The following is a 27998-nucleotide window of genomic DNA, read 5'->3' as shown; positions in this document are numbered from 1 at the left end:
AAATTAATTTTAATGTCCTAAAATATAGAAGCCATTATTTTAGGTGGAAAATAAACAAATTCCTTTTTATAAATGCAGCAACATAAACCAATAAACCTTTTCACACCATGCAATCTGAATTGCGTTATGCTTTGCATTCATTTATTAAGTGCCAACATAAGGTAGAACTATTACAAATGACAATATTTGGTGTTCTGCAGGCATTTTCATTCTTCCCACACATCGCCATATTTGTTCTTTTTGACTGAAAAACAGAAAATACAGTTTAGGAATAAATGTAGTCTCACCAAGAAATGTAAGTAAGAGGTCTTCTAGTAAGTCACCTGGTCTCTACAGATAGGTAGACACATGACACTGGTGATTGAGAGCAAAATACATCCATAAGATACCACATGGGGGCTACTTACAGAGAGTCATTTAAAAGTGGTACTCTAACATCAGGTTTAATAAAAAAAAACTGCAGAAGTATATAGCACAGAACACCTGTCTGCTCAAATTCAGAAACCCCCAAAAATCCATTTGTTTTGGAGGACTTATTCCTGTAGGAGGCATAGTGATTCCCCATTGGTTGGTACATAAAAGTGGTATCGGTGCTATGGATGGATATTTACATCTGGTCCATACACAGAGAGAGATAGAGAGAGATAGAGAGAGATAGAGAGAGATAGAGAGAGATAGAGAGAGAGAGATAGAGAGAGAGAGATAGAGAGAGAGAGATAGAGAGAGAGAGATAGAGAGAGAGAGATAGAGAGAGAGATAGAGAGAGAGATAGAGAGAGATAGATAGATAGATAGAGATAGATAGATAGAGATAGATAGATAGAGATAGATAGATAGAGATAGATAGATAGAGATAGATAGATAGAGATAGATAGATAGAGATAGATAGATAGAGATAGATAGATAGAGATAGATAGATAGAGATAGATAGATAGAGATAGATAGATAGATAATCTTTATTCACTTGTAGGAGTGGCCAGTGTAGGTCATTATGTGGGGCAGCCGTCTATTGGCTATGAGGCAACTAACATACATAGATTGCACTAACCTGTTGGAGGCAAGATATTTAACCACCGTATATACTCGAGTATAAGTCGACCCCCAATATATGCCGAGGCCCTTAATTTCACCCCAAAAACCCAGGAAAAGTTATTGACTCGACTATAAGCCTAGGGTGGGAAATACATCATCCCCCTGTCATCATCCAGACCCCCGTCATCATCTCTACCCCCTCAACATCACCGCCTGTCAATCCCTTCATCAGTCTTCTTCAACCTGCAGACCTCCAGATGTTGCAAAACTACAACTCCCAGCATGCCCGGACAGCCATCGGCTGTACGGGCATGCTGGGAGTTGTAGTTTTGAAACCTCTGGAGGTCCGCAGGTTGAAGACCACTGCAGCCTTCGTCATCATCCAGACACCCCTTTAGTTTTCTACTCACCTCCCCTCGGTGGGAAGGAAGGGTGAGCTTATCCGGGCCATCTACGCTGCAGGGACCGTCTGGTGGGGAGGGTTAGTCGTTCCGGGCTGTCCATCTTCACCGGGGGGCCCTCTTCTCCGCGCTCCAGGCCCGGCCTAGTGACGTTGCCTTGACAACGACGCACAGGGACGTTCATGCGCGTCATCGTCAAGGCAACGTCACTACTCCGGGGCCGGGCCCGAAGAAGAGGGCCCCCCGGGTGAAAATGGACAGCCCGGAACGACTAACCCTCCCCACCGGACGGTCCCTGCAGCATAGATGGCCCGGACCAGCTCACCCTTCCTTCCCACCGAGGGGAGTAGAAAACTAAAGGGGGTGTCTGGATGATGATGACGAAGGCTGCAGTGGTCTTCAACCTGCGGACCTCCAGAGGTTTCAAAACTACAACTCCCAGCGTGCCCGGACAGCCAGGCTGTCCGGGCATGCTGGGAGTTGTAGTTTTGCAACATCTGGAGGTCCGCAGGTTGAAGACCACTGAGAAGGGATTGACAGGCGGAGAGTTCACTCGAGTATAAGCCGAGGGGGGCGTTTTCAGCACGGAAAATCGTTCTGAAAAACTCGGCTTATACTTAAGTATATACGGTAAATGATTTACCTAAAGGGAATTATGGAAATAGTGGTTTAGATTGATGCACCTATCTGTAGGATCTGCATGGGGAAGCAACTATTTGCAATCCTCTATGTAGCTCTTTCTACTATGGAGACATAGAAATTGTCTCAAGAGGTATCTTATTGCAGTATATATAGGTTTTTGGTGTTAATTGGCTATATGTATATTATTTCTAGTGGTAACCACTAAATGGATAGGATTATAACCTAACTGGCCGCTGGAATCATATGCATTAATACTGAGGTAATTATGTGTAGTTTTGGGGAATGGACGACCATCTATGGATATATGGGATATGCTATTTAAATGTATCTCTATCTTTATATCCAGGAGGTTCGCCTAAGGGTTTGTTAGAAAGAAACATGTATCTCCTCCCAAGTCATTATCATATACATACCAAGTCTACTCATTATTGGGACACAACAGGTACAATATGCTGTGGCGATACCTGAATGAGTGCTAATATCGCTTATTTGAGGTCTCCTTTGTAGGAATGGCAATATTTAATTGGAATACACAACGAATACTACCAATACGGACAATATTTATTTGCCAGACACAACTAATATATTTAACCTCTTATGCCTATCCAGAAAACACACCACCCGAATATATAGAAGTGTGTCGGGACCCCTAAATTCTCTGGGACCCCTAGCCCTTTTGTGGGGAATGGGACCCCCATTTTTTTTTTAGGGAAAGGTATAGGAATTTTTTTTACCATAAAATGTTGGAGTTTATACAGTTTTAACCCCTTAACCACTGAAGGACTCAGCGTTTCAGTTTTTGCATTTTTGTCTTTTTCCTCTTTACCTTTTAAAAATCTTAAACCTTTCAATTTTTTGTCATTTTACCCAAAAATCCACAGCAAAATGGGAAAAAAAAAAATCATTTTGCGACAAAAATGAAGAAACGCCATTTTGTAATTTTTAAGGGGCTTACGTTTCTACGCAGTACATTTTTCCGTAAAAATGACACCTTATCATTATTCTGTAGGTCCATACAATTAAAATGATACCCTACTTATATAGGTTTGATTTTGTCGGACTTCTGGAAAAAATCATAACAACATGCAGGAAAATGTATACGTTAAAAAATGTCATCTTCTGACCCCTATAACTTTATTTTTCCGCATATGGGGCTGTATGAGGGCTCATTTTTTGCGCTGTCGTCTGAAGCTTTTATCGGTACCATTTTTGTTTTGATCGGACTTTTTGATCGCTTTTTATACATTTTTTTATGGTATCAAAAGTGACCAAAAATACACTATTTTGGACTTCGGAATTTTTTACGTGTACACATTTGGACATTTACGCACGCGGTGATACCACATATGTTTATTTTTACATAGTTTTTTTTTTTATGGGATAAGGGGGGATACTGACTTATTAGGGAAGGAGTTAAATCACATTTATTAACGATTTTTTTTTTAAATGTTATAGCTCCCATATGGGGCTATAACATTGCACACACTGCCATGCAATAGCCTGACATTGATCAGTGTTACTGGCACTTGACTGCTCCTGCCTGGATCTCAGGCACGGAGCAGTCATTCGGCAATCGGACATGCAGGAGGCAGGTAGGGATCCTCCTCGTGTCCTGCAAGCTGTTTGGAATGACACGATTTCACCGCAGCGGTCCCGAACAGCCCGAATGAGCTGCCGGGATGCTTTAGGTTTCACTTCAGACGCGGCGGTCAACTTTGATTGCCACGTCTGAAGGGTTGATACCGGACATCACCGCTATCGGTGATGTCCGGTATTAGCCGCGGTTCCCGTCCGTTGATGGTACCATTTTTGTTTTGATTGCTTTTTATAAAATTTTTTAATGGTACCAAAAATTTGCTATTTTTTTTTTCCGCGTACGCCATTGATTGTGCGGTTTAATTAACAATATATTTTTATAGTTCGTACATTTCCACATATGTTTATATTTACTCTTTTTTTTTTTTTTTATGGACTTTTATTGGGGAAAGGGTTAAATCACATTTATTAACTTTTTATTATCTATAACATTGCTTACACTGATTGCCAGCACTGTTTACTGCAAAGCCATAGCTTTGAATTGAACAGTGTTATCTGTGGTCGATTGCTCAAGCCTGGATCTCAGGCCTGGAGCAATCAATTGCCGATCGGACGCCCCGGAGGCAGGTAAGAGGACCTCCGCTCATGTCCTAGCTGATTGGGACACCGCATTTTCACTGCCCTATCAGCCCCACTGAGCAGCCGGGAGTGCAATATTTTACATTTTAGACGCAGCGTTCAACTTTGAACGTTGCGTCTAAAGGATTAATAGCGCACGGCACCGCGATCGCTGCCACCCGCTAATAGCCCCAGGTCCCGACTTCAGTTACACACCGGGACCGACCCGATACGAGGGTCACCGCTTGAGCCCACATTATATCGGGTTAAACATCACTTTTCTAGCGCACGTATTTATGATTTTCTGCTGAGTTAAGTATAGGGTGTGTGAGATAAGGGCATCTCATCATTTCCTAAATGTCCTAATATAAATATATAGGTATATGTGTATATGACATGGAGAGAGTGATGTAGGCTGTAGGGACAGGTCAGGGAGGTAGAGACATCACTCAGGGAGCAGGGCTAGAGCTCAAAGACTATATCCAGCCACTCATGAGAAAGTAGAGGAAAATATGTGTGGGGAGAGGGGAAGGAGCCGGGAAGCTGCTGAGACAATACCACATTAAAAATAAAATAACTACACAACTTCCTGTCACGGGTGAATCACACAAAGCATGCTGAAGCCAGTAACACTATACTAGTAAGGTATGTGTATTGGGGTGATAGTCTAATTTAAAGGGTACCTCTCATCAAATAAACTTTTGATATATTTTAGATTAATGAATGTTGAATAACTTTCCAATAGCATGTTAATGAAAAATATGCTTCTTTCTATTGTATTTTTCCCGATCAGTCCTGTCACAAGCATTTCTGACTCATGCTGGAGTCCTAAACACTCAGAGCTGCAAGCCTGCTTTGTTCACAGCCAAACAGGCTGTGAACAAAGCAGGCTGGCAGCTCTGAGTGTTCTCTTTTGTGAACAAAGCAGACTGGCAGCTCGTAGTGTTTAGGACTCCAGCATGAGTCTGAAATGCTTGCTGCCAGGACTGGTAGGGAGACCCCTACTGGTCATTTCTTCAAAGTGGAAAATTAAATAGAAAGAAGCATATTTTTTAATAACATGCAATTGTAAAGTTATTCTGCATACATTAATCTATAATATATCAAAAGTTTTTTTGATGAGAGGTACCCTTTAAATACAATTTTCTGAAACCTGAATACCCCCTTAAACTGCATAGGTTATGGTATCACCAAGTGTACATTTGAATGGTCCCATGTAATACTACATTTAAAGGGGTACTCCACGGTTTGGTGCAGGTTTGCGAATGTTGATTTACATCCAGTTACGCTGTGCATTAAAGGGGTACTCCACTGGAAAAAAAAATGTTAATCAACTGGTGCCAGAAAGTTAAAAACAGATCTGTAAATTACTTCTATTAAAAAATCTTAATCCTTCCAGTACTTAGCTGCTGTATGATCCACAGGAAGTTATTTTCTTTTTGAATTTCCTTTCTGACTGACCACAGTGCTCTCTGCTGACACATCTGTCCAGGGAACTGTCCAGTAGGAGCAAATCCCCATAGCAAACCTCTCCTGTTCTGGACAGTTCCTGACATGGACAGAGATGTCAGCAGAGAGCACTGGTCAGACAGAAAGGAAATTCAAAAAGAAAAGAACTTCCTGTGGATCATACAGCAGCTGATAAGTACTGGAAGGATTAAGATTTTTTAATAGAAGTAATTTACAGAGCTGTAACTTTCTGGCACCAGTTGATTTAAAAATAAGTTTTCCAGTGGAGTACCCCATTAAAGGGGTACTCCACTGGAAAACTGGATGTAAATCAATATCAGCAAACCTGCAACAAACCGTGAGGATTTCTTGCAGGTTTGCCATACTGCAAATTTATAGCAAATTTTGGACTTCCCCAATGAAGTCAAAGGAAAAAATCCACAGCCTTCGGCTGTCCGGGCATCCTGGGAGATTTAGCTTTGCAACAGCTATAGACACCCTGGTTGGGAAACACTGCCTTTAAAATATAGCTGATACCAATGTCCCGCAAAAAATTTACTGTCTACACACGGCAACTCCCAACAAACAAGGTTTTAGATGTGAGCATTGAAGGATATAAGAAAAATGCTGAATTTTTTTTTTTTGAGCAGCTGCCCATAGCAACCAATAATGTTTGCATGGAATACATGTCAAAATAAATGTGAAAAATATTCTGTGAGAACATTTTCTAATATATTGAGTTAGTTAACAATAAGGTTGTGAATGGTCTCATGCCATATGTGCAAGCATCGCCATACAACCACAAGCCAAATTTTTAAAGGGCTATTCCAGGGAAAAATTTTTTTTTATATCAACTGGCTCCAGAAAGTTAAACAGATTTGTAAATTACTTCGATTAAATTTCACTTAATCCTTCCAGAAGTTATCAGCTGCTGAAGTTGAGTTGTTCATTTCTGTCTGACAACAATGCTCACTGCCGACACCTCTGTGCCAGGAACTGTCTAGAGCAGAAGTGGTTTGCTATGGGGATTTGCTTCTGCTTTGGACAGTTCCCGAGACAGACAGAGATGTCAGCAGAGAGCACTGTTGTCAGACAGAAAAGAACAACTTAACTTCAGCAGCTGATAACTACTGGAAGGATTAAGATTTTTTTATAGAAGTAATTTACAAATCTTTTTAACTTTCTGGAGCCAGTTGATATAAAGAAAAAAGTTTTTTTCTTGAATACCACTTTAAATCTTAGACTTATTTGTTGTGCTTGTATGATGCAAGTAAAGCAATCATCTGGTACCTTCCTTCCAGGGCTGCTTCTCCTGTATAGGTGCTCTAGAAGACACCAAACCAGCCTTGTGGTAGTGGTCTCTGTTGTTGTCCCTTAGCTCATCATACGTGACTGGTTTCTGTTTAGAAGTTTCTTCTAGGATTGGATCAGGCCCTGCAAAATAAAACATAATTAGATATTTTGGGGGAGATTTATCAAAACCTGTGTAGAGGAACCTGTTGGGGTCCCATGCGCAGCGAGGCCATCTCTGCGTGGTGGGGAGGGAACTTTTTTTTTTTTTTTTTAAATTGCCCTAAGAGCACCATTTTTATTTTTGAATCAAATAGAGAGTGCTGCTGCAACCTTCTTTTTGTGTATTTTTGATTTCTCAAGAGAATTTCTCTCTTGACAAATCTAGTGCGATCCTCCCCTGGCAGTGGTTTACAAAGTACTGGTTTTAGTAAATCCTCCCCTCTAAGAGGGATATTTATAAAAAAAAAAAAATCTGTGTAGAGGAAGAGTGATGCAGTTGCCCATAGAAACCAATAGGAAACTGCATCACTCTTCCTCTACACAGGTTTTTATAAATCTCCCTCTTGGAGGGGAGGATTTACTAAAACCAGTACTTTGCAAACCCCTGCCTGGGGAGTAGGGCTGCAGGATATATCGCAAAAGCAAGCGAATTGCGATTTTTGCTTTTTGTGATATAGCGATACGGCCCCGGGAAACATTGCGATTATCTGCTCTGGCCGGATCCCGTGTGCTGCTGCGGGTGGCGGCCAGCCAGAGCAGGTAAAAAGGAGATTTTTTAGACTTACCTTAAAATCTCTTTCTCAAAAAGGATCCATTGGGGGGGGGACAGAACCTTGGGTATATGCTCCTCCCAGCAGGATATACCCGCCTCCAGGCCACTGAGCAATTCAGCTTTAGTCCCAGAGCAATAGGAGGAGACTGACAGGTCAGAGGAAAAAAAAAACGAACTGTCCGAGAACCCGAAGAATAATAACCGAACAGTCCCTCGGACAGATAACCGAAAAGGAACCTCATAAAAGGGCGGGAGCTGAGTCCCCAAATGGATCCTTCGAGAAAGAGATTTTACGGTAAGTCTAAAAAATCTCCTTTTCTCTATCGGCTCCATTGGGGGACACAGAACCTGTACCGCCGCCGCCTGCAACACTTTACGGCCCAGACTAGCATCAGCCGATGCGAAGGTATGAGCCTGGTAAAAGCTCCAAAAAGTGTGCAAAGACGACTAGGTGGGCGCTTTACAGATCTGCAAGGCCGAGGCCTCGTTTCGGAAAGCCCAGGATGCTCCCACAGAGCGGGTCAAATGAGCCAAAAATCCTGAAGAACGTGACCTTTCCCATGCAGCGGTAAGCTTCAGAAATAACACATCGGATCCACCTAGAAATGGTGGCCTTGGAAGCCTTGTCTGAATTTCGCACCAATGAAAGTAAGCACGCCAGGTACGGTGATAAATCCTCGCAGAGGAGGACTTGCGAAACCTGAGCATAGTGCGAATGACCCGGGAAGAGAAGCCGCGGCCCCTTAGAACCGCAGTCTCGACCGCCACACCGTCAAATGCAGCAATTGTAAAAAGGGGAGACAAAGTGGACCCTGTGGCAGTAGGTCTGGACAAAGCGGGAGACAGAACGGAACGTCGTCCAGAAGCCAGACCACGTCGGCGTACCATGTCCTTCGGGGCCAGCCTGGAGCCACCAGAATGGCGGAAACTCCTTCCACCAGATCTGTGTGAACACCTCCAGAAGTGGAGAGCATTCTCTGGGGTCGGCAGAAGACCGACTGAGGAAATCCGCTACCCAGATGAGCCCTCCCGGGTGGGCATGTCCCTTCATGCGGAAGTGGATTTGCGGGTGCCAGACTTGGCTGCAAATGGCCGGAGCGTTTTTCCGATTTTCACGAGGGGCATGCCCGGAAGGAGGGAACCTTTTTGTCCCGCGAGGGCGCCTTCCCCAACCCATTATTGGGACTAGCAGTCCGAACGGACCGAAAGGCAAAAGGACTTTCTACGGGAAGTAGTGCGAGCTCTATTCTAAGGTAATAAAGAACTCTTGCCGCCCGTCGCCTCAGAGATGATCTCATCAAGTCGCTTGCCAAAAAGTCGGGAGTTGGCAAATGGAAGCTCGGTAAGAGACTTCTCAGAAGCGGCATCCGCGTCCCATGCTTTAAGCCACCTGGAGCGACGGAGGGCCACTAGGATACCAGTGGCAAGGGCAACACAGCGGACTGACTGCATGGGAGCAGAACATAGAAAGTCTCCAGCCCTGGAGCACTGGAGCGCTAGGTCAGACAGTTCCTCCGGAGGAGATCCAGAAAGACACCTTGACGGAGTTGGGAGGACCAGCTGAAAGTGCTTTCCGACACCCAGACTGAAGCAAAGGCGGGAAGCAGAGAGGAGCCCGCCGCTTCGAATGCAAACTTTGCCAAGGTCTCTACCCTTTTTGTCTGCAGCCGCATCCGCCAGCGTCGTAGTCCTAGAGAGGTGTGAGACTGGCTGGTCCGCCGAAGGAGGAGAAGTCCACTTGAGATGAGGTCCTTGGCGAAAGGAAACTGCGCCAGAACCTTCTTGCTTCCTGAAACCTCTTGTCAGGATGCCTCCAGGCGGATTCCAGCATCCAACATCTTGGGTGCTGGATGGGCACAATGAAAGGATAATTCAGGAACTACGTCCGAAGATCCTGGGTCGTCTAGATGGAAGGTGTCTCTTATGGCAAAAACCAACGAGTTCACCGTGTCAGCCATATCCGATCGGTCCTCTGAATCAGATGCCAATTCGGAGACTTCATCCGCAAATTCTCCAGGAGAATGGGAGAGAGTTGAGGCGGCCCTGGATGAGGGAGAGGATGACCTGGTACGCGGTTCTGGGGAGCCAGAGCGGCGACCATGAAAGCGTCCTCTGGAAGAGAGATGCCTGCAACCTGCGGAGCAGGGGAACGATTCCTCAGAGAGGAGCGTCCATGCCTGCCAGAAGACCCTGAAGAAACACCCCGGTGACGCTTACGAGCGCGGTCAGCATAGGGGGGAGAGGAACGGGTCCCACTGGAGGACCGGTGAGGAACCCAGGCTGGAGGGATGGCCGAAACCACAGGGGGAATGCGTTTGGGGGGGGGGGGGGAGGAGGAGAATGCGTGGGGGGGGGGGGGGAAGAGGAGGAGAATGCGTGGGGGGGGGGAGAGGAGGAGAATGCGTGGGGGGGGGGGGGGAAGAGGAGGAGAATGCGTGGGGGGGGGGGAAGAGGAGGAGAATGCGTGGGGGGGGGGAGGAGGAGGAGAATGCGTGGGGGGGGGAGGAGGAGGAGAATGCGTGGGGGGGGGAAGAGGAGGAGAATGCGTGGGGGGGGGAAGAGGAGGATAATGCGTGGGGGGGGGGAAGAGGAGGATAATGCGTGGGGGGGGAAAGAGGAGGATAATGCGTGGGGGGGGGAAGAGGAGGATAATGCGTGGGGGGGGGAGAGGAGGATAATGCGTGGGGGGGGGGAAGAGGAGGATAATGCGTGGGGGGGGGAGAGGAGGATAATGCGTGGGAGGGGGGAAGAGGAGGAGAATGCGTGGGGGGGGGGAAGAGGAGGAGAATGCGTGGGGGGGGGGGAAGAGGAGGAGAATGCGTGGGGGGGGGGAAGAGGAGGAGAATGCGTGGGGGGGGGGGAAGAGGAGGAGAATGCGTGGGGGGGGGGGGAAGAGGAGGAGAATGCGTGGGGGGGGGGGAAGAGGAGGAGAATGCGTGGGGGGGGGGAAGAGGAGGAGAATGCGTGGGGGGGGGGGAAGAGGAGGAGAATGCGTGGGGGGGGGGAAGAGGAGGAGAATGCGTGGGGGGGGGGAAGAGGAGGAGAATGCGTGGGGGGGGGGGAAGAGGAGGAGAATGCGTGGGGGGGGGGAAGAGGAGGAGAATGCGTGGGGGGGGGGAAGAGGAGGAGAATGCGTGGGGGGGGGGGAGAGGAGGAGAATGCGTGGGGGGGGGGAAGAGGAGGAGAATGCGTGGGGGGGGGGAAGAGGAGGAGAATGCGTGGGGGGGGGGAAGAGGAGGAGAATGCGTTGGGGGGGGGGAAGAGGAGGAGAATGCGTTGGGGGGGGGGGAGAGGAGGAGAATGCGTTGGGGGGGGGGGAGAGGAGGAGAATGCGTTGGGGGGGGGAAGAGGAGGAGAATGCGTTGGGGGGGGAAGAGGAGGAGAATGCGTTGGGGGGGAGAGGAGGAGAATGCGTTGGGGGGGGGAGAGGAGGAGAATGCGTTGGGGGGAGAGGAGGAGAATGCGTTGGGGGGAGAGGAGGAGAATGCGTTGGGGGGAGAGGAGGAGAATGCGTTGGGGGGGGGAAGAGGAGGAGAATGCGTTGGGGGGGGGAAGAGGAGGAGAATGCGTTGGGGGGGAAGAGGAGGAGAATGCGTTGGGGGGGAGAGGAGGAGAATGCGTTGGGGGGGGGAGAGGAGGAGAATGCGTTGGGGGGAGAGGAGGAGAATGCGTTGGGGGGAGAGGAGGAGAATGCGTTGGGGGGAGAGGAGGAGAATGCGTTGGGGGAGAGGAGGAGAATGCGTTGGGGGGAGAGGAGGAGAATGCGTTGGGGGGAGAGGAGGAGAATGCGTTGGGGGGAGAGGAGGAGAATGCGTTGGGGGGAGAGGAGGAGAATGCGTTGGGGGGAGAGGAGGAGAATGCGTTGGGGGGAGAGGAGGAGAATGCGTTGGGGGGAGAGGAGGAGAATGCGTTGGGGGGAGAGGAGGAGAATGCGTTGGGGGGGAGGAGGAGAATGCGTTGGGGGGGAGGAGGAGAATGCGTTGGGGGGGGGAGGAGGAGAATGCGTTGGGGGGGGAGGAGGAGAATGCGTTGGGGGGGAGGAGGAGAATGCGTTGGGGGGGAGGAGGAGAATGCGTTGGGGGGGAGGAGGAGAATGCGTTGGGGGGGGGGGAGGAGAATGCGTTGGGGGGGAGGAGAATGCGTTGGGGGGAGGAGGAGAATGCGTTGGGGGGGAGGAGGAGAATGCGTTGGGGGGGAGGAGGAGAATGCGTTGGGGGGGAGGAGGAGAATGCGTTGGGGGGAGGAGGAGAATGCGTTGGGGGGGAGGAGGAGAATGCGTTGGGGGGGAGGAGGAGAATGCGTTGGGGGGGGAGGAGGAGAATGCGTTGGGGGGAGGAGGAGAATGCGTTGGGGGGGAGGAGGAGAATGCGTTGGGGGGAGGAGGAGAATGCGTTGGGGGGAGGAGGAGAATGCGTTGGGGGGGGAGGAGGAGAATGCGTCGGGGGGGGGGAGGAGAACGCGTCGGGGGGGAGGAGGAGAACGCGTCGGGGGGGAGGAGGAGAACGAGTTTGGGGGGGAGGAGAACGAGTTTGGGGGGGGAGGAGAACGAGTTTGGGGGGAGGAGGAGAACACTTTGGGGAGGAGAACGCGTTGGGGGAGGAGGAGAACGCCTTGGGGGAGGGGGGTGAGGAGAACGCGGGGCGGGGAGGAAGAGGAGAATGTGGGGGGGGGGAGGAGAATGTGTCAGGGGGAGGGGGGAATGTGATGGGAGAAGATGTGACAGGGCGGAGATAGAAATTAAATAGAGGAGATGTGAGATGGGCGGTGGGCATAAAATGAGTGGATAGTTGTAAAATGGAGGAGATTTTACATGAAATGGCAGGATTTCACCATTTATTTATTATATCGCATATCGAAATCGCAATATTTAGGCCCGTAATCCCAATCGCACATTTTCCCCATATCATGCAGCCCTACTGGGGAGCATCGCACTGTAGTTATCAAGGGATAAAATCTCTTGATAAATTCAAAATACACAAAACGAAGGTTGCAGCAGCACTCTATATTTGATCACTAAAGTAAAAATGGTGCTCTTTGGGCACTTCTTGATTAAAAAAAAAAAAAGGTTCCCTCTCCACCATGCAGAGATGGCCTATCTGCGCATGGGACCCTAACATGCTCACTCTACCCACCTCTTCTGAGCATAAAGCCTCTAAAAGGGTGATATGCAGGATCCACTATCAGTTTAAAAACCTCCATGTGGAGGCGTGCATGGCTAACAAGACAAATCTCAGGCTGCCCTTCCATGTGGAGGCGTGCATGGCTAAGAAGACAAATCTCAGGCTGCCCTTCCATGTGGAGGCGTGCATGGCTAAGAAGACAAATCTCAGGCTACCCTTCCATGTGGAGGCGAGCATGGCTATAAGAAGACAAATCTCAGGCTACCCTTCCATGTGGAGGCGAGCATGGCTATAAGAAGACAAATCTCAGGCTACCCTTCCATGTGGAGGCGAGCATGGCTATAAGAAGACAAATCTCAGGCTACCCTTCCATGTGGAGGCGAGCATGGCTATAAGAAGACAAATCTCAGGCTGCCCTTCCATGTGGAGGCGAGCATGGCTATAAGAAGACAAATCTCAGGCTGCCCTTCCATGTGGAGATGTGCATGGCTATAAGACAAATCTCAGGCTGCCCTTCCATGTGGAGGCGAGCATGGCTATAAGACGACAAATCTCAGGCTGCCCTTCCATGTGGAGGTGTGCATGGCTATAAGAAGACAAATCTCAGGCTGCCCTTCCATGTGGAGGTGTGCATGGCTAAGAAGACAAATCTCAGGCTGCCCTTCCATGTGGAGGTGTGCATGGCTAAGAAGACAAATCTCAGGCTACCCTTCCATGTGGAGGCGTGCATGGCTATAAGAAGACAAATCTCAGGCTACCCTTCCATGTGGAGGTGAGCATGGCTATAAGAAGACAAATCTCAGGCTGCCCTTCCATGTGGAGGCGTGCATGGCTATAAGAAGACAAATCTCAGGCTACCCTTCCATGTGGAGGTGTGCATGGCTAAGAAGACAAATCTCAGGCTGCCCTTCCATGTGGAGGCGAGCATGGCTATAAGAAGACAAATCTCAGGCTACCCTTCCATGTGGAGGCGTGCATGGCTATAAGAAGACAAATCTCAGGCTACCCTTCCATGTGGAGGTGTGCATGGCTAAGAAGACAAATCTCAGGCTACCCTTCCATGTGGAGGCGTGCATGGCTATAAGAAGACAAATCTCAGGCTGCCCTTCCATGTGGAGGCGTGCATGGCTATAAGAAGACAAATCTCAGGCTGCCCTTCCATGTGGAGGTGTGCATGGCTAAGAAGACAAATCTCAGGCTGCCCTTCCATGTGGAGGTGTGCATGGCTAAGAAGACAAATCTCAGGCTGCCCTTCCATGTGGAGGCGTGCATGGCTAAGAAGACAAATCTCAGGCTACCCTTCCATGTGGAGGCGTGCATGGCTAAGAAGACAAATCTCAGGCTACCCTTCCATGTGGAGGTGTGCATGGCTAAGAAGACAAATCTCAGGCTACCCTTCCATGTGGAGGTGTGCATGGCTAAGAAGACAAATCTCAGGCTGCCCTTCCATGTGGAGGAGTGCATGGAGGAGTGCATGGCTATAAGAAGACAAATCTCAGGCTACCCTTCCATGTGGAGGCGAGCATGGCTATAAGACAAATCTCAGGCTGCCCTTCCATGTGGAGGCGTGCATGGCTATAAGAAGACAAATCTCAGGCTACCCTTCCATGTGGAGGCGTGCATGGCTAAGAAGACAAATCTCAGGCTGCCCTTCCATGTGTAGGCGTGCATGGCTATAAGAAGACAAATCTCAGGCTACCCTTCCATGTGGAGGCGTGCATGGCTATAAGACGACAAATCTCAGGCTGCCCTTCCATGTGGAGGTGTGCATGGCTTAGAAGACAAATCTCAGGCTGCCCTTCCACGTGGAGGCGTGCATGGCTATAAGAAGACAAATCTCAGGCTACCCTTCCATGTGGAGGCGAGCATGGCTATAAGAAGACAAATCTCAGGCTATCCTTCCATGTGGAGGCGAGCATGGCTATAAGAAGACAAATCTCAGGCTACCCTTCCATGTGGAGGTGTGCATGGCTAAGAAGACAAATCTCAGGCTGCCCTTCCATGTGGAGATGTGCATGGCTAAGAAGACAAATCTCAGGCTACCCTTTCATGTGGAGGCGTGCATGGCTAAGAAGACAAATCTCAGGCTGCCCTTCCATGTGGAGGAGTGCATGGAGGAGTGCATGGCTATAAGAAGACAAATCTCAGGCTACCCTTCCATGTGGAGGCGAGCATGGCTATAAGACAAATCTCAGGCTGCCCTTCCATGTGGAGGCGTGCATGGCTATAAGAAGACAAATCTCAGGCTACCCTTCCATGTGGAGGCGTGCATGGCTAAGAAGACAAATCTCAGGCTGCCCTTCCATGTGGAGGCGTGCATGGCTATAAGAAGACAAATCTCAGGCTACCCTTCCATGTGGAGGCGTGCATGGCTATAAGACGACAAATCTCAGGCTGCCCTTCCATGTGGAGGTGTGCATGGCTAAGAAGACAAATCTCAGGCTGCCCTTCCATGTGGAGGCGTGCATGGCTATAAGAAGACAAATCTCAGGCTACCCTTCCATGTGGAGGCGAGCATGGCTATAAGAAGACAAATCTCAGGCTATCCTTCCATGTGGAGGCGAGCATGGCTATAAGAAGACAAATCTCAGGCTACCCTTCCATGTGGAGGTGTGCATGGCTAAGAAGACAAATCTCAGGCTGCCCTTCCATGTGGAGATGTGCATGGCTAAGAAGACAAATCTCAGGCTACCCTTTCATGTGGAGGCGTGCATGGCTAAGAAGACAAATCTCAAGCTGTCCTTCCATGTGGAGGTGTGCATGGCTAAGAAGACAAATCTCAGGCTACCCTTCCATGTGGAGGCGAGCATGGCTATAAGAAGACAAATCTACCCCAGCACAGAGCTGATGGGGGGTTTGCACTACAAGTAATGCTTGCTAGTAGCAGGTGTAAACTATAGCAAATTTGGTGTGTGTGTATTGCCACATCCCCTTTGCATGAAGCCATGCCTCTGCAGTGACAATCCTCACTCACATGGACAGCATGCCACAGACTGGGCAACACAAAACAAAAAAATTTTTTAGACTGGTCCACTTCCAAGAATACACTTTTTTTTATTTTTTGGGTGGTGCTCAAATCCATGCCCAGTCCTGCAAAAAATACAGGCACACTCGCTGCTCCGATTTCACGGCAGATTTTGTCTTGTGTATTTCTATTCCCTATATTACAACGCAATTTACCTTGTATAGCCTTGTCTCCAATTCCAGTGGGTGCAGATTCACTCATAGATGCGCTAAAAGGAACTTCTGCTGCAGAGGAATCATACTTGCTGGAGTGCCTGGATGGGGGCTCAGCAACTATTGGTGCAAAAGTCTGAAGCGGGGCTGGGGCTGTGACATCTGCATCAGAAAATTCGGAAGAATTGTCTGTAGCCTGGGGAAATCTGAAAAGTTAATTACAGATCACTAAAGATAGGATGAAAGGTTATACCCTGCAAGTCATATTTCCATTGTACTGTATTACCTAAGATAAAAAAAAAAAATAATAATAATAAATAAGTAACTGGCAAGTATGCCTGGAGAAGGGATCTATTTCACCTCCAACATGACAATTTAGGCCAGTTTCTAATGAAAGAATAAAACCCTTTCATGACACAGTCAATATAAATTTTTGCATTTTTTATTTTTTCTTCCATTCATTTTAAAAGCCATAACCATTTCAATTCGCCTCCTACAGGCCATACGTGGACATGATTTACGCAGGACCAATTTTATTTTGTAATACCACTCATTTTACCATAAAATCTATGGTTAAAATTTAAGGTAGAATTGACCTGGTATCTTAATTCTGTAGGTCAGTACAATTACAATACCTAAACAAAACATATTTGGTATTACTGTGCACAGAAATTTCCAAACTAATAAATTGTTTAATTATCCCATTAGTGACTGGTGTAAACATAGAAGAAGAAAAAAAGTCCAAAATTGCTGATTTTTGGTTGCATCAGTCAAGATTAGTCAAGAAAAGCCGGAGCTTGAAACGTCCTTTTCTCTCAGAAAATAACAGCACCAGACAGATCCCATTGACTATAATGGGGTCCATCGGTATCCGTTACTGGCCATTATGACCTGTCAAAATTATGGCCATTGAACTGAAAAAAAAAAAAAAAAAAATAATAAGAGTTTGCCGGCCGTATTTTGATGGCGCATACCGGCAGTGTGAAAGGGGCCTTACCTACACTATAACCAAGTTATAGGGTTATAGTGAGGGAGAACAGCCAGTTAGTTTCCCTTTAACCACTTAAGGACGCAGCCCATTTGGGCCTTAAGGACGCAGACAATTTTATTTTTACGTTTTCGTTTTCTCCTCCTCGCCTTCAAAAAATCATAACTCTTTTATATTTTCATCCACAGACTATTATGAGGGCTTGTTTTTTGCGCGACCAGTTGTCCGTTGTAATGCCATCACTCACTTTACCATAAAATGTATGGTGCAACCCAAAAAATACTATTTGTGTGGGGAAATTAAAAAGAAAACCGCAATTTAGCAAATTTTGGAAGGTTTCGTTTTCACGCGGCACAATTTACGGTAAAAATGACGTATTATTTATTCTTTGGGTCAATCCGATTAAAATGATACCCATGATAACATACTTTTCTATTACTGTTGCGCTTAAAAAAAAAAATATCACAAACTTTTTAACCAAATTAGTGCGTTTAAAATCCCCCTATTTTGAAGACCTATAACTTTTTCATTTTTCTGTATAAGCGGCGGAATGAGGGCTAATTTTTTGCGCTGTGATCTGTACTTTTCATTGATATCATATTTTCTTATATAAAACTTTTAATACATTTTTTTATAAATTTTTTGGGGAATAAAATGTTATAAAAAAGCAGTTATTTTTGACTTTTTTTTTTGACGTTCACACCGTTCACTGTACGGTATAATTAACATTTTATTTTAATAGTTCAGATATTTACGCACGCGGCGATACCAGATATGTATATAAAATATTTTTTTTATACACTTTTTGGGGGTGAAATAGGGAAAATGTGACAATTTACGTTTTATTGGGGGAGGGGGTTTTTCACATTTTTTCTACTTTATTTTTTTACTTTTATTTTTAAACTTTAATAGTCCCCATAGGGGACTATTTATAGCAATCATTCGATTGCTAATCCTGTTCAGTGCTATGTATAGGACACAGCACTGATCAGGGTTATCAGTCATCTTCTGCTCTGGTCTGCGGGAAGGCAGTTCAGAGCAGAAGACTCCCGGAAGACAGCGGAGGCAGGTGAGGGGACCTCCGGCTGCCGCGCAGGATGATCGGATCGCCGCGGCAGCGCTGCGGGCGATGCGATAATCCATTTAAGAGACCGCGATGCTGCAGATGCCGTGATCTGTATTGATCACGGCATCTGAGGGGCATTGAGGGATCGCGGGTGTCCGCCATTGCCGGCGGGTCCCTGGCTCGATCAACAGCCGGGACCTGCCGCGCATGATCCGGGCATCGCTCCGATGCCCGCGGTTATGCTTAGGATGTAAATGTACGTCCTGGTGCGTTAAGTACCGCATCACCTGGACGTACATTTACGTCCGTCGTTAAGGGGTTAAGAGAGATTAGATCCTGAGCTCACTTCATTGTCCCTGAGCATGATGTAAGTATACAAGATGTGCCATGAAGGGGTTATTTAATTTTAGATACAGGGGTCCTATCCTCTCCCGATTTGCAGGGGTTACAATACGTGCATAACACAGAAGCTAGAATACATAAATTCTACAGGAGCTAAAATTTCTCTGTGCTAAACCAAACCTTAGTATTGAAGATTCAACAAGTCATTAACTTTTTTTTTTAAATATATTTTAGTTCATTTTCTTTTATAGATTTACTCTGGCAGAACAGAAGAAATTAACTCACTGTGGTTGACGCCTTGGTCCTTGTCGAATCATCTCAGCCATTGGGGAGTTGTGTAATTTCAGAAATTTCTCCCTGCACTGTTTAATGTATGTAACCTTTCCAGCTATGTATCCAAAGGCAGCAGCAACTTCCAGACAATAAAAAAAAAAAATCAATAATAACAATAATAATAATAAAACAATAGAGATAAATAATACACACAAGTAATTGGATCTATGTAATACATTAACTCCGACTTCCTAACCACTGCCCATTTTCGGTCTCCTAGTAAGGCTCAGGTCACAGTTCCACAATAGGGATGTATTTTTGCCTCTGTATTATGACGTCTAACAAGTCCCTGCATGATCATGGGTAATTTCGGGAGATTAGATCCACTGTTGGCATATGGATATGAAAATGTGTCCGTATTAAGCTATTGCGAAACCAGTCTAGAGGTGGCCATACACGTTTATTAGCTGCCGGCTCTTATGCTCAACTTAGATGTGGCAGAAATGCTGCAGATCTTAAAAGCAGATTTTCACAGAAAAAATCCGAAGAGGAATAAAACAGGAAAGTGGTGTCTAAGTGCTCTCTGATGACACGTGTCTCGGCAACCGCCCAGTTTAGAAGAGGTTTGCTATGGGGATTTGCTTCTAAACTGGGCGGTTCCCGAGACACGCGTCATCAGAGAGCACTTAGACAGAAAAGAACAACCTTAACTTCAGAAGCTCATAAATACTGAAAGGATTAAGATTTTTTAATAGAAGTAATTTACAAAATCTGTTTAACTTTCTGGAGCCAGTTGACAAATAAAAAAAAAGTTTATTTTCCTGGATAACCTCTTTAACCTTTTGATGTTTGAAAAAAAAGGTGCTATAGATGTCACATGTTACCTCAGTCTGATTACAGCCTCATATGGTCCAATGTATTCTAATAATAGCTATATGCATATAACCTATAGGACAGTGGTCTTCAACCTGCGGACCTCCAGATGTTGGCTGTCTGGGCATGCTGGGAGTTGTAGTTTTGCAACATATGGAGGTCTGCAGGTTGAATACCACTGCTATAGAAAATACACGTCAGTCAATGATAAAGCTATCTGGTCCAATAGTTTATTCCCTATACCAGCAATAAAAATATAAAAATAAATCTACTTACAAGCTAGTTTAGGGAAAGGACCAAATCTGCTTGATTTTGAAAGTACCCCTGCAATAATGTAAAAAAAAAAACATAGGTTATCAATGGCAGTGTATTCAACTGTATATCCCCATTTACCCCAAAACAATTAGATTTGCGAGTAAGATTAGTGACCTTTTCATATAAAACAACTTTTAGGTAGTCACTACTACATATTGACCTACTGGCATATTTTTCCCAATCAAAAAAAGCAGCTATAATGGTACAGACGTGAAGGATGTGTTGTGGAAATCTGCATCCTCAAGGATTCTTTTAGGCTATGTTGACACGATGGAGAGATTCCGTAGCAGCAGAATCCCATTGGCATGTCTATTCTTTCTGCGAACTGCACACGGAAATGCATTGCCGTCTATGAGACAGTGAATTTCCAAGTAGTCCTAGTGTCGGCATGTTCTGCCAGTTCTACGTTGTCAGGGGAAAGTCTGCATGGAGATTTTGGGTGCGGACATTCCTCCATGTGAACATAGCCTTGCGCTAAGTTATCAGTACAACATGCTTGTTCCTCGACCTTTTTCTGGTTGCACATCTCCCCATGTAATAGGGAATATGCAACCAATAAAAGGATCCAGCCATCGTTCAGCCCTCCCCACATATTGGTCAAGCCTTGTAATTGGCCTGTTATAGGGCTGTATTTCAAAAAGAAAATATTCATATACGGCTGAATTGTTAGTAGTCTATGTTACCAGGGGCTTACCTCTGTGGATGAGGGTCTGTGTAGCTAGCATGCTTATAATGGAGAAGGGGACAGCTGAAAATACAGAAGATTAAAAATTACACACACAGTCTACTTTAAGGGTAAATTCATAAGTAGCGGAAATGCTGTGGATTTTACCAGCGTATTTCTGTATGAAAAATCAGCAGCATATTACAAGACCAAGTGTGTTGGTAGGATTTTACAAATATTCACATGCTGCAGATTTTTTCCAACATAAAAACTTCCCTGCAGTATCATCTGAATTTCACCCCATCCTACAGGTTAAATCGGCCAGAAAATCTGCTTGCTACTAGAGATGAGCAAACTTACAGTAAATTCGATTCATCACAAACTTCTCGGCTCGGCAGTTGATGACTTATCCTGCATAAATTAGTTCAGCTTTCAGGTGCTCCCGTGGGCTGGAAAAGGTGGATACAGTCCTAGGAGACTCTTTCCTAGGACTGTATCCACCTTTTCCAGCCCACCGGAGCACCGGAAAGCTGAACTAATTTATGCCGGAAAAGTCAGCAACCGCCGAGCCGAGAAGTTCGTGGCGAATCGAATTTACTGTAAGTTCGCTCATCTCTACTTGCTACACATGCGGACTTTACTTCAGATTCACAGTGACCCCTGCAATCTTGCATTCCGCACCCACCTCTTTGAGCTGCATGCCGCACTGCCAGCTCACAAACTGCGGGGTGCCGACCACGGGGCCGGAGTATCGTGACATCCCGTCTCTGCCCCATGTGACGTCACCCCCCCCGCTATGCAAGTCTATGGGAGGGGGCGTGATGGCCGTCATAGACTTGCAAAGCCGGGGGGGTGGCGTGACTTCACACGGGGACGGAGTCCTGACGTCACGATACTCGGGCCCCGTGGTTGGCACTTGGTAGTTTGTGAGCTGCCAGCACGGGGTGCAGCTCAAAGAGGTGGGTACCGAATGCAAGATTGCAGGGGTCCCCAGCGGCGGGACCCCCGCGGTCAGACATCTTATACCCTATCCTTCGGATAGGGGATAAGATGTCTTAGGGCCGGAATACCCCTTTAACAGGATGGGTATGAAGCTGCCAGAGCAATTGTGGCTTTAGACTAGCACTTCCCCATATGGGCAAACACTACCCTTTCCGATGTCAGCATTATTCCTTTGAGCAGGCAGGAACATGCTGTTGAGGCCTTCACCATTATCTGCAAACTACTCCAATGTATATCAAGTAAAAAGAACACAAACACATGACAGGAAAGTATTTAAAGGGTCACTGAGTTTTCAAACATTTGTCAAAAGTTCAGTTGTTTGGGATCTTCTTGTTAGACCCCGATCGATCACTATAACATGCTGGGAGAAGACTGCGATGAGTGTTCTCTCTGACTGAGACAGCCTCACAACGTAACTATGGAGCCGACTCAGGGCTCAACCACAGAGAGCATAGAGCAGGGAGACACAGCGATCCACCACACACACTTCTTTACACTATTTCTAGCAATCAGTTGAGGTCTTAATGGGGTACTCCGCTGCTCAGCCTTTGGAACAAACTGTTCCGAACACTGGAGCCGGGAGCTAATGACGTCATAGCCCTGCCCCCTCATGACGTCAATAAAAGCCTATGGAAGAGGGCGTGATGGCTGTCATGCCCCCTCCCATAGACTTGCATTGAGGGGACAAGGTGTGACATCATGAGGGGGCGGGGCTATGACATCACATGCTCCCAACACCGGCTCTAGCGTTCGGAACAGTTTGTTCCAAAGGCTGAGCAGTGGAGTAACCCTTTAACATTAGACCCAAGAGAATCCTCGGAATCCTTTGTTTTGGCACTACTTACATCTGTACCAAAAGCTCTCAGAATTACATTCTCGTAAGACTCTCGCCTCCTCTTCAGTGGGAATATAACCCCTCTGTGAAAAGATATAAAAGTCAATAAAAAAAAATATAGGAAAATAAAAACTAAATTTATTGACAAACTCTGTAATATATGTTATTGCTTCCAGACAAAGCTGCCAACACTGGAGGGAAATGAATGACATGGCTGGGTGACTGGGTCTCTGGTTGCCTAAGGCCACTTTCACAAAAGCATATTTTGCATTTTGACCGTAATACGGAGTTAACATTTAGGGCTAGTCACATGTGTATATAAATAGGTTTTAAATCAGATAGCTTTTTCTTTTGTGTTTTCACAATTTTTCATAAAACAAAAGATTTGACCACGGTTTTAGGTCCGGTTGTAAAAGCGCATACGGCGCAAAAATGAGCCGACCGGACCGAACGTTTCACTCCGGTCGGCTCATTGAAGTGAATGACATACGGGAGCGCATACGGTCACATACGGGAGCGCGAGGTTTTAGCTCCCTCCTGCCGTATGCGCTCCCGTATGGGACAAAACGTAGTGTGGACCCAGCCTTAGAAAAATTCTGATGCGGTGGTGCTCAGTGTATGGAAGACAAGGGCAATCCAAACACAAAGAGCACAGACAATGGCACTCACCATTCAGGAACTGCTCTTATTGGAGTCATCGCAGCATAGCAGGTACAGGCAGGTCAAGCGGTGTGGAAGCGGGGTCAACCAGTTGCCCCCGCTTCCACACCGCTTGACCTGCCTGTACCTGCTATGCCGCGACTACTCCAATAAAAGCAGTTCCTGAGTGGTGAGTGCCATTGTCTGTGCAGAAACTAGTCCAAGCTGCACTTCTAAAAGGAGAGTGGTCCCTAAGGCTCCTTGCTAAATATTGGACCCTGGTCATATACCCCAACATGATAGCATTGCCCACTGCATGGTAGTGATGCCCAATATGGGAAAGGGAACCATGTGTTCTGGAATAACAGAACTGTTTGCCAGCTGGATTGTAATCTGTGTAACCCACCTCATGCATACATTTAAGAAGTGCAGCAAGTGTTAAAGGAGGAGGAGACTCAGCCGGGTCGGCGCCGAATCTCATTCACTAAAGTGAGCCACCGAATGAGTCAGCTAATTTCTGCCCCATATCTGGTTTTGTGACCAGACTTAAAACTGTAGTATACCACAGTCTGGTCACTAAACGGGATACAGTGCAAAACAGGGCCGACCAGAAGGCAGCCTTAGAAGGAGGGATATAAAGAGGCTTGGCTCCTTGACATTACTGCCGTCCATGTGCCTGCATTCATCATCACACAGATCCACAGCTCGTCTATGCTGCAATGGGTGGGGCAACCCATGTGTGGGAGGGAAATATGTCACCTCCCACCTTGAAAGAAAGGATCCTGGGGATGGTAGTCTGAGTGAGGCAACGGAAACAGTTTATGGGTCATGGTGGTGCACCCGGTGGCAAGAGGTACGTAGAGACCTGATATAGAGTAACAGTCAGATAAACCGATCTTCCAGCCAGGTCTCCATGTATTCAGTAGTGTGCTCTGGCAGACCAATAACATGTCTATTATTAGCACAGAGCCCAATATATAGGTCAGCTGATTTTGCCTCCAGAAACACAACATTCTGAGCATGTTGTTTAGAGCACCTATACAGGGGTACCATAGCATCTTCTAGGTCATGTCTGCAACACTGGTGGGGGTCAGTCACTTTTTTTTGCAGGTTGTGACTTCAGATTGTACAGTGCCCATCTGCACAGCCATGCAGGAGATGGTAGCATTGCAGCAATGCTGATAAAAACATTGGGGGGTCTGCTGGTCAGGATGTTGGGGATCCTTGCTGGTCCGGACATTGGGGGGGGTCCTTGCTGGTCCAGACATTGGGTGGGGGGGGGTCCTTGCAGGTCCGGACATTGGGGGGGTCCTTGCTGGTCCGGACATTGGGGGGGGGGGGGGGGTGCTGGTCCGGACATTGTGAGTGGGGGGGACATGGGCTCTGCTGGTCAGGACATTTGGGGGGGTTCTGCTGGTCAGAACATTTGGGGAGGGGGGGGGGGTTCTCTGGTTGGAACCTGAGAGGAGGTCAATATAACGCAGTATGACTGACAGCTCACCACTGCTAACACCAATCAGCTGCGCCCGGACTTGCCGGCAGTGTCTCCAGCGCAGTATATGGAGTAAAATCAGGAGCTCTTTATTATGATCAATGGATGCACATAGGGGCAGTCACCAATGCATTTTAGATCAGGTGGGATCCTTAATCATGGCATGATTAAAGGGGTACTCCAGCCCTGAGACATCTTATCCCCTACCCAAAGGATAGGGGATAAGATGTCTCACCGCAGGGTTCCCCCCTGGGGAACCCCACAATCTTGTATTCGCTACCCACCTGTTTGAGCTGCACGCCGCTGTGCCAGCTCACAAACAGCCTGGTGGCGACCACGGGGCCGGAGTATCGTGAATCACAACTCCGGGACGGAGTACCCCTTTAAGGATCCCACCTGATTCAAAACACGTTGGCGATTGCTCCTATGTGTATTCATTGATCATAATAAAGAGCTCCATATACTGCGCTGGAGATTTCTTCTTGTTAGACCTTCCATACAGTGACGGTCGGGGACCTTCCATACAGTGACGGTCGGGGACCTTCCATACAGTGACTGTCGGGGACCTTCCATACAGTGACGGTCGGGGACCTTCCATACAGTGACGGTCGGGGACCTTCCATACAGTGACGGTCGGGGACCTTCCATACAGTGACGGTCGGGGACCTTCCATACAGTGACGGTCGGGGACCTTCCATACAGTGACGGTCGGGGACCTTCCATACAGTGACGGTCGGGGACCTTCCATACAGTGACGGTCGGGGACCTTCCATACAGTGACGGTCGGGGACCTTCCATACAGTGACGGTCGGGGACCTTCCATACAGTGACGGTCGGGGACCTTCCATACAGTGACGGTCGGGGACCTTCCATACAGTGACGGTCGGGGACCTTCCATACAGTGACGGTCGGGGACCTTCCATACAGTGACGGTCGGGGACCTTCCATACAGTGACGGTCGGGGACCTTCCATACAGTGACGGTCGGGGACCTTCCATACAGTGACGGTCGGGGACCTTCCATACAGTGACGGTCGGGGACCTTCCATACAGTGACGGTCGGGGACCTTCCATACAGTGACGGTCGGGGACCTTCCATACAGTGACGGTCGGGGACCTTCCATACAGTGACGGTCGGGGACCTTCCATACAGTGACGGTCGGGGACCTTCCATACAGTGACGGTCGGGGACCTTCCATACAGTGACGGTCGGGGACCTTCCATACAGTGACGGTCGGGGACCTTCCATACAGTGACGGTCGGGGACCTTCCATACAGTGACGGTCGGGGACCTTCCATACAGTGACGGTCGGGGACCTTCCATACAGTGACGGTCGGGGACCTTCCATACAGTGACGGTCGGGGACCTTCCATACAGTGACGGTCGGGGACCTTCCATACAGTGACGGTCGGGGACCTTCCATACAGTGACGGTCGGGGACCTTCCATACAGTGACGGTCGGGGACCTTCCATACAGTGACGGTCGGGGACCTTCCATACAGTGACGGTCGGGGACCTTCCATACAGTGACGGTCGGGGACCTTCCATACAGTGACGGTCGGGGACCTTCCATACAGTGACGGTCGGGGACCTTCCATACAGTGACGGTCGGGGACCTTCCATACAGTGACGGTCGGGGACCTTCCATACAGTGACGGTCGGGGACCTTCCATACAGTGACGGTCGGGGACCTTCCATACAGTGACGGTCGGGGACCTTCCATACAGTGACGGTCGGGGACCTTCCATACAGTGACGGTCGGGGACCTTCCATACAGTGACGGTCGGGGACCTTCCATACAGTGACGGTCCGGGACCTTCCATACAGTGACGGTCCGGGACCTTCCATACAGTGACGGTCCGGGACCTTCCATACAGTGACGGTCCGGGACCTTCCATACAGTGACGGTCCGGGACCTTCCATACAGTGACGGTCCGGGACCTTCCATACAGTGACGGTCCGGGACCTTCCATACAGTGACGGTCCGGGACCTTCCATACAGTGACGGTCCGGGACCTTCCATACAGTGACGGTCCGGGACCTTCCATACAGTGACGGTCCGGGACCTTCCATACAGTGACGGTCCGGGACCTTCCATACAGTGACGGTCCGGGACCTTCCATACAGTGACGGTCCGGGACCTTCCATACAGTGACGGTCCGGGACCTTCCATACAGTGACGGTCCGGGACCTTCCATACAGTGACGGTCCGGGACCTTCCATACAGTGACGGTCCGGGACCTTCCATACAGTGACGGTCCGGGACCTTCCATACAGTGACGGTCCGGGACCTTCCATACAGTGACGGTCCGGGACCTTCCATACAGTGACGGTCCGGGACCTTCCATACAGTGACGGTCCGGGACCTTCCATACAGTGACGGTCCGGGACCTTCCATACAGTGACGGTCCGGGACCTTCCATACAGTGACGGTCCGGGACCTTCCATACAGTGACGGTCCGGGACCTTCCATACAGTGACGGTCCGGGACCTTCCATACAGTGACGGTCCGGGACCTTCCATACAGTGACGGTCCGGGACCTTCCATACAGTGACGGTCCGGGACCTTCCATACAGTGACGGTCCGGGACCTTCCATACAGTGACGGTCCGGGACCTTCCATACAGTGACGGTCCGGGACCTTCCATACAGTGACGGTCCGGGACCTTCCATACAGTGACGGTCCGGGACCTTCCATACAGTGACGGTCCGGGACCTTCCATACAGTGACGGTCCGGGACCTTCCATACAGTGACGGTCCGGGACCTTCCATACAGTGACGGTCCGGGACCTTCCATACAGTGACGGTCCGGGACCTTCCATACAGTGACGGTCCGGGACCTTCCATACAGTGACGGTCCGGGACCTTCCATACAGTGACGGTCCGGGACCTTCCATACAGTGACGGTCCGGGACCTTCCATACAGTGACGGTCCGGGACCTTCCATACAGTGACGGTCCGGGACCTTCCATACAGTGACGGTCCGGGACCTTCCATACAGTGACGGTCCGGGACCTTCCATACAGTGACGGTCCGGGACCTTCCATACAGTGACGGTCCGGGACCTTCCATAGAGTTATGGTCCAGGTAAGGTTATTTTTTCTCCATTCCCCCAATCTAGAGCACAGTACCCTATGGGAACCCCGTCACTGTGCCCGCCTATGCCCTGTACATGGAGCCCTCTCTCCTGGCAGGACACTGGCACTATGCGGCACCAATAACCGCAGTGAGCCCTGTATAGCTCCTCCGGGCACACAGCGCGGTACCTGCATCCCCGCCTGAGGTGGCGGCCGCTGCTCAGTGAGATTTGCCTGCGGAGAGTTGACGTCCATGGCCAAGAATAACAACCATCAGCCTGGAGAGTCCTGCACAGCGCTATGACCTCCGCACTGCTCCTCACAGCCCGGAAATCCTGCTCACTACCGGAAGTGTAGGAGCTGCCGCCCGCCCCCTACATCACATACAGGGA

General features: G+C 48.3%; 1 protein-coding gene across 1 annotated transcript; it reads right to left on the bottom strand.

Annotated features, from left to right (window-relative positions):
* Nucleotide 1: 1 nt before the first annotated feature.
* OCIAD1 (OCIA domain containing 1) lies at nucleotides 2–27998 on the bottom strand. The gene is made up of 8 exons (XM_056557861.1): nucleotides 27796–27998; nucleotides 22408–22480; nucleotides 20591–20644; nucleotides 19858–19905; nucleotides 18721–18847; nucleotides 16043–16245; nucleotides 6968–7111; nucleotides 2–244 (listed from the first exon to the last, which is right to left on the bottom strand). Exons 1-8 carry the CDS (start codon nucleotides 27859–27861, stop codon nucleotides 207–209), a joined length of 753 nt encoding a protein of 250 aa, XP_056413836.1. The 5' UTR covers nucleotides 27862–27998; the 3' UTR covers nucleotides 2–206.

Source organism: Hyla sarda, chromosome 1, assembly GCF_029499605.1.
Source record: "Hyla sarda isolate aHylSar1 chromosome 1, aHylSar1.hap1, whole genome shotgun sequence".
Lineage (NCBI taxonomy): Eukaryota > Metazoa > Chordata > Amphibia > Anura > Hylidae > Hyla > Hyla sarda.
The sequence above is the reverse complement of the archived record's forward strand: the minus strand, read 5'-3'. Positions and strand labels throughout refer to the sequence as shown.